The sequence below is a fragment of the Engraulis encrasicolus genome, chromosome 15 (assembly GCF_034702125.1).
Source record: "Engraulis encrasicolus isolate BLACKSEA-1 chromosome 15, IST_EnEncr_1.0, whole genome shotgun sequence".
NCBI lineage: Eukaryota > Metazoa > Chordata > Actinopteri > Clupeiformes > Engraulidae > Engraulis > Engraulis encrasicolus.
In genome coordinates this window covers 14035674-14047472 of record NC_085871.1, presented here as the reverse complement: position 1 = coordinate 14047472, position 11799 = coordinate 14035674, and the positions used below count along the sequence as shown (strand labels likewise).

Below are 11799 nucleotides of genomic sequence, written 5' to 3'. Positions count from 1 at the left end.
TGATTTACACCCTAGTGTGTGTGTGTGCGTGTGTGTGTTTTGTCTGTCTGTCTGTCACTCTCTCTCTCAACATAATGCATAGAAAAGCGTTATTAGACACAGGGCCAAACTCTCATCTCATACACAGCGCCTCCATCTGCCCAGGCAACCCAGAGGCCCAGAGGCCCTCCTCGTAGAGTGATTGCCTTTGGGGGGGGTCCTGGCCTACGTCTCCCTTCCTCTGCCAGTAGCAGAAAATGATGGCCATTGTGGCCAGGTTCAAAGCCAAGGCATCAGGGGTGCACTGGTGCATTGGCTGCACCCCCTATGCTCATGCACAGGGCCGCTGACAGCTTTGGATGGGCCCGGGACAAAGTCATCTGAAAGGGCCCCAAACCCAATACATACAATATAATGAGGATCCAATTATGGGCCCCCTCTCTCCCTGGGCCTGGGACAACTGACCCATTTGTCCCTCCCTGTCGACTTCCCTGCTCACACACACAAACACAGTGACAACCCAGCCAATTTGGCCAGCAAGACAATGCAGAAATGAACTCCACCAGTAGTAATTTAATGTGCTGTGGGCTTTGCCCATACACACAGCCATACACACAGTCATAATTATGGCCAGCCAGCAGTGCATTTCTCAAAACCATAGCTGCTAACTATGTTAGCTACAGTACTTTGTTGTTTGCAATGCAATCTCCCATTGGCAACTACCCATGTTGCTAACTGATTAACAATTAGGCCTATGCTCTTGAGAAACGCACGCCAGTTTTGCCAGCCAGACAATGCAGAAATCAACTCCAGCAGCAATAATTTACTGTGATGTGGGGTCAGAAGTAATGTTGTAACAGAAACTATACAATGACAAAGTGCTATAAGACAAAATTTTGCTCATAGTGAAATGCTGAAATTATCAAGCTGCAACTGAGAAAAGTAGCAACTAGTTGGAGTGTCTATTACCCTACATGCTCTGACACAGATGGCTAGCAAACTGAAATATTTATGCAGGCATCATGTTATTCTACACACACACACACACACACACACACACACACACACACACACACACACACACACACACACACACACACACACACACACACACACACACTGACTTATGCCTCTTTTCCACTGCCGGATTTCTGCTAGGACTACAGCTCGACACAGCGCGACTCAGCCACCACTTTTTGCTTTACGATTGAGCTGTGTCATGCCTATTCGAAAAGCAAAAAGTGGTGGCTGAGTCGCGCTGTGTCGAGCTATAGGCCTACCAGAAAAACGACAGTGGAAAACAGGCACTAGTTAGCTCATAGGGAAATGAGAGCAATTTAATCTAAGGTTTGACAGCATAAATTGCGTTCACTTTGAGCATGGAAATTGCGTGTTTTTCTCCCATGGCATTCTCAGTGACTGAGGCTGTGAGCAATAGGCATCATCAGGAAAGTGTTAATGTGTTTGCTTGTGTGTGTGTGTGTGTGTGTGTGTGTGTGTGTGTGTGTGTGTGTGTGTGTGTGTGTGTGTGTGTGTGTGTGTGTGTGTGTGTGTGTGTGTGTGTGAATTTGCATGCTGATGGCTGCTGTATACACCTTCAAATGCTTGTTTGCGTGTATGTGTATGTGTATGTGTATGTGTATGCATGTGTGGATGCGTATGCATTTTATGCATATGTGTATGCGTATGCATATGTGTATGCGCATGTGTATGCGTATGTGTATGCTTGTGTGTGTGTGTGTGTCAGTGACGTGCAGTGAAGGGTATGGTAGGGTAGGCAGTAAATATAGAATATATATCTATTTATATATATATATATATTAACGGTGGGTTCGGTCCTCCCCCAGAAAAAAATGTATTTCTTAGATGCAATTTCCTGCATTTTAACCAAATCTGGAGAGTAACTATCAGCTAAAAACTTTTACAAAAGACTAAAAACTTTGAACAAATAGTCCCCTTTCATGCAGATCTGAAATGTAACGTGTGTGTGTGTGTGTGTGTGTGTGTGTGTGTGTGTGTGTGTGTGTGTGTGTGTGTGTGTGTGTGTGTGTGTGTGTGTGTGTGTGTGTGTGTGAGAGAGAGAGGGGGGCCTTATGCCACAAGGTATGGTTTGAATAGGCAAATAGGCCTATTCACATAAACATGCTGATATGGTCTTTAATGTGCAACAAATTAGTAGGCCTATGTTTCTCTAAATACTGTAAATATAAAGTAGGCTATAAGATGCCATCAGTGCTTAACCACCACAGCTCTAATAACTAAATAAGTAAATAGGCTACACTATTTAGACATTTGGACATTGTCAGTAGACCTAAATCTGAAACAATAAGTGAAAACATAATTTCAATTTCTTGAAAAGGCCAGCTACACTTATTTGTTTTGCCAAATTGCCAAATTAGCTCCAGGACCCATACTTTGTACACCTTTAAGGACCTGTAGGCCTACATTTTACAATAATAATTTAGAAAGCTACAACATTTTGGGGGGAAAGCTTTAAGTTTTGGCTTTAGCAGTTGATTTTGTTGCTCTTCTGTTTATTCTGTTGCAAATGCCAGGGCGTTTCACATGGATGGAGGGTGGCACAGTGTAGCCTACTTTTGAAGATAAAATGTCTAGTTCACCAACTGTGAATCACACCATAGCATGTGAGGGGGAAACGATTTACATTTAGCAATAAACCAACCTAGGTAACAGCTCCTGCCTCACTGCCGCGTTTTGTGCTGATAATCAAACACTCACAGACAAGAAGGAAAGTAGGCAAGGGGGCGGGTTGCTTGCAAACATGACCCGTGCATTCAGACAGTATCGAGTAAACCAACGAAACCACTTCTGAGACTCATTCTTGTGCGTGATAGTATTATCAAACACTTCAGCTACGGTTGTGCAAGGTGTTTCAAATAAAGTCAATTTGTGAGTGCGGAAGCACTCCGAGAAACCATCCCCAGTCAATCGTCCTGTTCCACGTTGATCTCGACTCGCACACCGCGCACTTCAAAAGAACGCAGCTGCACTTGCTAACAGGCTCCACACAACTCACGCATTGCGTAGTCATCATCATAATAAATTAGGGAAATGGAGTCATGTCGTACGCTCAAAAAACAATCTCGCGTCCATAATAACACACACACGGTCTATTCATGTCCACCACCGCACAACCAATCTTCAATGTCAACACCCTGACAAACGGTGACAACAAAAGGCACCACGAAAAAACTTGAGCATGTTCATGTTAAAAGGCTACCCGCAGCATAATAATTAGATGAATCTTACCTTAAAGCAGAATCACAAGTAGCCTAGGCTGTGTTTTTCATGCAAGCTAGTTCCATTAAAAGCCCGGGGTGGTTGACATGATGAAGACATTTTGTCCCAGTGCAAACTACTTGAAGCTGCTACCCATCTGATGTTGAATATTTCCACAATGCAGCGATTGCAAACGGCTCAGCTGTCTGTCACTTGAACCGTCTTTCTTGCTACTTCTCGGCATTTTTTAAAATAATAAAGACAAAAAGCCAAAGACTGCCATGTTTTCTTTCCGATACGGCTAGAGATTTGAACAAGCCTTGCCTTGCTAGTTGTTGCTATCATAGCTGCCTGTAGGGCAGAAATTGGCTACTACCTGAATTGTAACAATTTTTCATTTTGGGCGCTGTGATTGGCTCACATACTCCCGCCACAGAGTAAAGGCTCTGCTTTTAGTCCCATTGACAAGCTATGTGACAACTTAATACGCATGCGCAAACTTTTACATTGACAGCATTGAAGGCAGGGTAGGCAGAGGAAAAGCGAGCCTTACCGGGCTGCCTGGCTGGCATTCGAAAGCTCTGCTTTCAGCCTGTCTCTGCTACCAGCCGGGACTGCGCGTTGCCACGGCAACCTGCCCAAGCCTGAGCGCTTTGCTTCGTGCGATTACTTAGGTTTTTGATCGTTGTCCTGTGTATACTGTACTTTAAACAGCTCATAATTTATGCTGAATCAATGTTATTGTTGTGTAGGCCTATGTGAACTCTGAAGAATATTTTTTTAAACACGTGTTAGTTTTTATTTTTAAGACATTTATCCCAGGGTAGGCACTGCCTACCCTGCCTACCCTGACCGCACGTCTCTGGTGTATGCGCATGTGTATGCGTATGTGTATGCTTGTGTGTGTGTGAGTGCGTATTTGGGGAGACGATGGGGAGGAACTCGAAGTGAAATTGAATGTACACACAACCGTGATTGCAGACACCAAGAGACCATCATCTTCCGCCCTCCCGCTGCGCTCTAAAGGGATCAACAACTTCCCATCAGCCCTGCAATCCTGCATCCTGATGGAGGAGGAAGAGCAGGGGGTGGAAAGTCCACTGAGTCCCTGGTTATCGCAACACGAGGACGAGGAGAGGGGACAGGCAATCTTGTTTCCAGATCTAGGCAGGTTCAGTCCTATAGGGGTGGCCCGACCGGGCCAGCACCATCATAAAATTGCTAATTTCAACAACATTATGTCTGTGCTATTACCACACTATGGCAGTTATAATGTTCTATTATCAGATTTGCATTTTTCGTCCAATTTAGCGGGGGTGGGGGATGGGGCTTCATCAAGGGAAGGTCGCCGCTGGATCTAGGCTGGATGGCTGGATGGAGGTAGGGAGTCCACTAAGTAATCCACCTATTACAGCACGAGGGGTCAGTAACTATAGTCCCGAGACCAGGGAACCAAGTTAGCCCAGACATGGGGCCCTCATAACATTGCTGTGAATTGAGGACGGGCCCTTTCGGATGACTTTTTTCTCTCTGCCCAGCCAGTTCAATCAGCAATCCGGTTGGCAGGAGTCTTGCTGTGTCCCCAGCTACCAAAGCATGACGGCAAGGACAGGGACAGGGACAGGGGGCATTAGCTCATTACCTCCCCTGAGGCCAATGGTTGCAACCAGGAAATTCTACATGCTGATGGAGCATGGAGGGGGGAAGTTTGGGGGACACGGACAGACCAAAGAGGGTAACTCAAACTCCACCCACCCAATGCAAAAGAGTATGCTCAAGTTTGGTCTCCTAAGGGGGCACTGTCTCCTCATCCTTCTCTTTTTGTGATGTTTGGTGGTGGCTTGAACAAGATGTGCGCTACTGCCATCTACAGCACTAAGAGGACTCCATTGATTCTCAAACACAAGACTCCAGAGGTCTCCTAACCAAAGGTCTCCAAAAGGGGCGTTCACCTGACATCACATGGATCCTGGAAAAGTCAAAGCTTGAAGTATCTTGCTCTTATCTACCCTCTTTGGGCAGACCATTCCTTCCTCTGGGAGAGAATGGGCGAATCCGGTAAATAAGTACATAGGGACACTAATAGATGCAAAAACTGATTAACAAATAATTGCAGACAGATGGGAAAAGTAAAGTTTCCACCACACATCTAACAAGTTTTGTGCATGCACGAGTATGAGAGAATGAATGAGTGGGTGAATAAGAGAGAATGTAGGCCTGGCTGCATTTGTGTGTTTGTGTTTGGCTGGGAAGTTGTCAATTCCATCCATATATTTTGGAAGATTCCCATGAAGCTTTGTGTTTACATTCTAGAATCTTCTATATCAGCAGCAGAACCCCTGCTGTGTCCCCATGTGGGATCTCTATATGTGCACTGCACAAACACAGAACTTTACTTTGGTGCTGTGCCTCTTTTATCTACAGAAGCCCCCCACCCCTTTATACATATACCATAATAATAATGAGCCTGTCAATCTGGACGAAAAATGAAAGTGATCTGTTGACATCAGTTCACTAAGTCGTTCCTTCATAGTTGTAATGGATATGAACATTGGCAGGTTTCTTCAACAGCAAGGTTTTGTTGTTGTTGTTGTCGGGCCTTTGTGTAGTAGCTGAAGTTTGGTGTACTCTTCTGTGTATTTTCCCATGGATTTCTGTCTGCAAATGAACAGACCATCTGACTGTCCCTCAGCAGTCTACTCGGTAGTTATACAGTAGGCCTAACTGTTACACGTATTGTTAAAAAGAATCAAAACAAAGTACAGTAGGCCTATAAGTTTACTGCCCATTGATTGCATATTAGAACAGCCATATCCTGTGGATTTCCCCCATCAAATTGAAGCCATTGTTTGGATAAATATTCATTCAGCCATAACCTTGCTCTTACTATTTAGAATCAAAGCAAAACACTGCAGAAGTATACTTACTTTAATATCCTGTTCTGTTGTCGGGTGAACTTATGTCTGTTCATTTAGAGGCTGTGTGCCTGCCCTAGCTGGAGTGCCGCATGCTAAATCAAAGACACCAAGCAAAGCACAACATCGTAAAGGTTTACGATGATATTCAAAAGTTATGTCCTGTGCATGTCCCTCCCTGGGACTTGTGTCTGGACACTTACAGTATTACCTCTCTGCCTGTCATGCAAGACCACACATAACAAATCAAATAATTCAAACAAAGCATTTAACATTGCAGAACATTTACGGTAATATCCAGAAGAACCATGCATGCCCCCTCAACAAGTATATCCCCCCTGACTGCATCCACGATGCAGCCACACAAATACTAATGGACGCTAAATCATAACATTGCAGAAATGTACGGTATATCCAGAATTACTATGCCCTCTGCTTGTCCCCCCAAAAAACATCCAGCCTTTCTGACGGCCTATAAATCCAACACACCAAAGAAAGCGCATCTCTGCAGAAGTTTACCGTCCTATCCGGAAGTGTATTATTATGACCCATGTATTTCTCCCATCACTTTGTGTCCATACATTTATGGCCTCCTTGACTGCTTCTGTTCCAAGATGAAACCTCACATATGCTAAATCAAATATACTAAACAAATCACAACACTGCAGATGTTTACTGTAAGATCCAGAAGTACATTATTATGACCTGAGTCAGTTGTCCCCTCAGCTCACATCCCGACGCAGATAGCCTCTCTGACTGCTTGATGTATTATATCAGAAATAAAAACAAAGCCAAAAGTTGTAAAAGTTAATATTGTGTGAACATTTCTCATGAGAAAATTCAGAAATATGATGTCCTTTGCACCCCTGGAGCTGGAACTAGCCATGGTATATCAAAAGTCAAAACGGCCCATAATAAAATGTAATATACTGAAATATGTACAATGTATTTCTACCAAGAACCTTGTGCCCATAGACTTGTAGCTTATCTTACTGCCTATCCAAAGTCAAAACATTGTACAAAAGTCTAACATTGTACAGGTAGTATTAAATAGTATGCGTACATATTATTACTCATAACATATTAAAGGCCAACTTCCGATAAAACTCAGTTTTACTCACTCCTTTCGAAGATCGGACGGTCACCCCAAGTTAAACTCACTTGCAAGGCTCTCATAGCGGTGCGTCAACTCTCCTGGCTGTGTTTCCCGGTGTTTCCCAATTTACATAAATAATGCAGAGAAACGAGCGAATCACGAAAGCCCTTCTGTGTTTCGTCACGTCGAAAGAAGGCGTTGGCCACAAAGGTTTATGTCGACCCATTTTTCTAAAAACATGTCGAGTAATTTTTTTCTGCTTGTTTTCAATACAAGCAACGTCTGGTGGTCCGAAATCTGGCTTAGCTTAGCTATCAGCTGGTTGCTACTCTCAGGTACACACACAGCACAAAGCCTCATCCATAGAGCAAGCCCACTGTGGTTGCTCCGTGCCTGCAGCTCGCCTAGGGGTCGCTGTCGAAAGAGCACAGCCCTGAATGGAGCATGCACGCCTCCGTTGGCGCCCCTATAGTGCAGTACCACCCGGGGAAGTGGCGACTCTGTTTCCCATTACATTCTCTCCAAGAACTGGAGGACTGAGCCAATCAGAGACGCGTTTCTTCGAGAGAAGGAGGAGTGAGCCAATCAGAGACGCATTTCCACGAGAAACACGGAACACTCTCTCGTTTCTCCACAAGCCACCTTGCCAGCTTGCAAAAACGTCTTGAAACAAAGCAACCAGAACGTTTTTTAAAACAGGACCAACGCGTAACACATTCAATAACAATTGGGAACACGGCAATATTAATTAAATGACGTTGAGAGGCCATCTTTAATACAAATAAAAGTTAAATTACATTGTGTCCTCTGCATTTACCCTCAAAATTCCCCCATCAACTTGTGTCCCTACTTGTGACCACCTTCTGATATAAGATATAAGCTGGAACCAGGCCAGCTATATAGTAAATCCATCCCCAGGTGAGTGTCGGCTATTTGCAGCAACACGGTTGGGCTTCTTGACAATTATGAGATAATTTGGGGTTTTATACGAGCAGTCAGTTCCTCACTTCATCGCCGTGATAGCAACACTGAGACTGTGAGCCTGAACTCATTTAGTCATTAAAAATGTATAAAGAGAGGAGTGTGGCGGAGAGAAATAGAGTAGCAGAGAGAGAGGTGGAACAGGGAGGATATAGACAACTTGGCCCCATACCAGGGCAGCTGTGTGCTCTCTCTCTCTCTCTCTCTCTCTCTCTCTCTCTCTCTCTCTCTCTCTCTCTCTCTCTCTCTCTCTCTCTCTCTCGCTTTCACTTTAGCTCTCTGTTTGATCGGGATAGCTGTTCAACTGAAAGCCAGGTGCATATGCACAGCATGTGTATGTGTGTGTGTGTGTGTGTGTGTATGTGTGCGTGCGTGCGTGCGTGTGCGTGTGTGCGTGCGTGCGTGTGTAATGGAGGGGCTCTGGCCTGGCAGGAGGGCAGAGGAGGCCTGTCAGCTATGAAAGAAGGCAGCAGACAGATCTCTCTGATGTTTATTCAGCACGAGACATACACACACAGACACACACACACACACGCACACACACAAGCTCACACACACGCACGCAGACACACACGCTCGCACACACACACGCTCGCACACACACACACACACACACACACACACACACTCGCACACACGCACACACACACACACACACACACACACACACACACACACACACACACACACACACACACACACACACACACACACACACACACACGCTTCCAAACACCCACACCCACACCCACACACACACACACACACACACACACACACACACACACACACACACACACACACACGGTGGCTTTCAGGCATTGCATCTGATCAAACCAGCGATACCACCAGGCAGGGGATACCACTGCCTCTTTTTCACATCACTCCTGCCTACAGATAGGACTAGCATTAGCCCCTGACTTTTATCTAGGCTACATGGCTGTATTTGTGTGTGTGTGTGTGTGTGTGTGTGTGTGTGTGTGTGTGTGTGTGTGTGTGTGTGTGTGTGTGTGTGTGTGTGTGTGTGTGTGTGTGTGTGTGTGTGTGTGTGTGTGTGTGTGTGTGTGTGTGTGTGTGTGTCTGTTCAAGTTTTCCTATTTGCTTTGAAGGGTTGTGTGTATTTGTCTTTAAGCATCTTATTACACATTTATATGTTTGTCTATACATGTCTGTACAGTATAAAGTAGTATACACTCACTGGCCACTTGATTAAGAACACCTCTCTAGTGCTGCCCCTTTTACCTTCAGAACTGCCTGAACTGCCTGCAACAATACTCGGGTAGGCTGTGGCATTCCAACTAAGATAAATTGGTACTAATTCGCTCAAATGGAAAATATATTAATGGCATTATATCTCCAGCCTGAGACGTTGATGTAAGGCAGGGTCAATGTTTTGTTGTTGTTGACGCCAAATTCTAACCATTCCACCTGAGTGTTGCAGTAGATATCAAGACTCATCAGACCAGGCAATATTTTTCCTATCTTCTGAAGTCGTTTATGGTGAGCATGTGTAAATTGTTGCCTCCATTTCTTTTTCTTAGCTGACAGAAGTGGTACCAAATGGGCTTTTCTGCTGCTGTAGCTCACTTTCCACAAGATTTGATGTGCTGTGTAATCAGAGATTCTCTTATGCATACATCGGTTGTAATGAGTGGTTATTTGACTTACTGTTGCCTTTGTATCAGGTCAAACCAGTCTGGCCATTCTCCTCTGACCTCTGCCATCAACAAGGCACTCACTGTGTTTTTTTTCCTTTTCGGACCATTCTTTGTAAGCCATAGAGATGGTTGTGTGTGAATATCCCAGTAGATCCCAGTCTCATCTGAAATCTCAAATCAAGCCCTATCGGCACCAACAGCCATGCCATGTTCAAAGTCATTTAAATTACCCATTTGTAATTTCTATAGTAGTTTTTTTTTTCAAATAGATACTTGAGTACATTGACCCAATTACTTTACTTAACTAAATTACTTAACTAAAGCCCTGACTAAAGTCAGAATTATCAAGGAAAATGGATGGATTGAGATTGGATCCATGCATTGGATGGTGCAGTCTGGGCCTGCCCATCCACCTATCCATGCTTCACAAAATGTCATGATCAATTCATATAATATATTGATAATTTATTTAATAATTATGCAATTTTAAGTGTTTAAGGCACTCATTTTTTAGTTATTTGTAACTCAACAATTAGCCTTTCCTGAAAACCAATGGTCACAAACTGCCAGGGCTGGGCAGTACAAAATGAACATTCTAAAAGGGTTTGTTGCTCAGATTCAACCTATCACCTTAATTGCCATGACAACATCCCATAGAATGTTTACTTTGGAATTCCAGAGTAGAATTTTCAAACTAGAATCTTCAGTAATTTTGCCCAAATCAGCTCAGTCTAACTTGAGACACCAAAGAGGACAGCTGTTTTTACAATGAGACTTAAGGATTATCTCTGCTGCTGCCTACCTGCTCCTGGGGACAACTCCAATTATGACGAAAAAGGCTCACCAGGGAGCACTAAGGAAGATAACATCTACAAGAAGAAATCTGATAAAGGACTCTGGAAGAGGATGACAAACCCAAGCAAGAAAAAAATCAGAAAAGATGCCAAGAAGCTGAGACATGAAATGGCTGATAGAAAGAGGAAGGGGGTCCATGTCATGGACATCATCTTGGAGGCCGAAGATGAACCCAGGAAGGTCACACATCCACTTGTGTTGAGGAAGGAGACACCTGAGGAGAATGTGGAGGACGAAATAATTGGGAACGTAGTCTTCTACAAGCCCTTGGTCCACACTACCCAGAACAGCCAGGATGTTGCTGGCCCAGTAGTGCATGTGGGCATGCCTGAGGGAGAGGCAGCTCAGGCCAAAGCTGAGCTTCCACTTAGTATTGGCGTACTGGAGATGGTGTACGCCAACTTGTCCTGTAAGTATTATGCCACTTGTATTCCACAGTTGCTCAAACTATGTATTCCTCAAACTCACTTCATCTTCATGTATTTTCACAGCACTAGTGTTACCTTTGAATTATGGTCTGGTATACAACCCAAACTGATGACTTTTGAATATCTTTTTATCAGTGGGCATTGACATGGGTCTGCTGTGTCACCTGTTGCAACTTTCGAAGGACTTGCGCAAAGGAGACAGCTGTAAGTAGCTTAAAATGAAAACAAACAAACAAACAAACAAACAAAAAGCATACATATTTCCACAGAAAATTACTCCTCTCTCTGACATGATGTCATGAACAGTGATTTATGTTTTAAGCTTTTTAAGCACATTGAATGACTTCAGTATGTTAATAAATTAATTGAGTAGGTTAATGTGATACTTTGTGTAAATACATTTTGATTGATAATGATCATAATGTGTTATAGAAAAATACATCTCGATTGATTCATTTGACTGATTGATTGAATGGATGTCCTCTCCCCTTGCCAGGCGGAGGTGATCAGCCTTTCCAGAACAGTGAGACCCCTGTGCTGGTCCCTAACGCTGGAGAGTTGAGTCATCTGACCATGCATGAGGAGAAGGCGGAGGAAGTTCTGGTTGAGGAGAAGGAGGAGGAAGATATGGAGGAAGAGAAGAAGGA

General features: G+C 44.0%; 1 protein-coding gene across 1 annotated transcript in view; it reads left to right on the top strand.

The window, feature by feature from the left end:
- The first annotated feature begins 10614 nt into the window (after window positions 1-10614).
- LOC134464463 (DNA ligase 1-like) overlaps window positions 10615-11799 on the top strand; it is a 1830-nt gene continuing 645 nt past the window's right edge. Inside the window, exons 1-3 of the mRNA XM_063217904.1 lie at window positions 10615-11133; window positions 11288-11356; window positions 11649-11799. The exon at window positions 11649-11799 is cut by the window's right edge and continues 645 nt beyond it. Of these exons, the coding sequence (XP_063073974.1) occupies window positions 10638-11133; window positions 11288-11356; window positions 11649-11799 (716 nt within the window). The 5' untranslated portion in view covers window positions 10615-10637. The remainder of the gene's footprint in view (window positions 11134-11287; window positions 11357-11648) is intronic.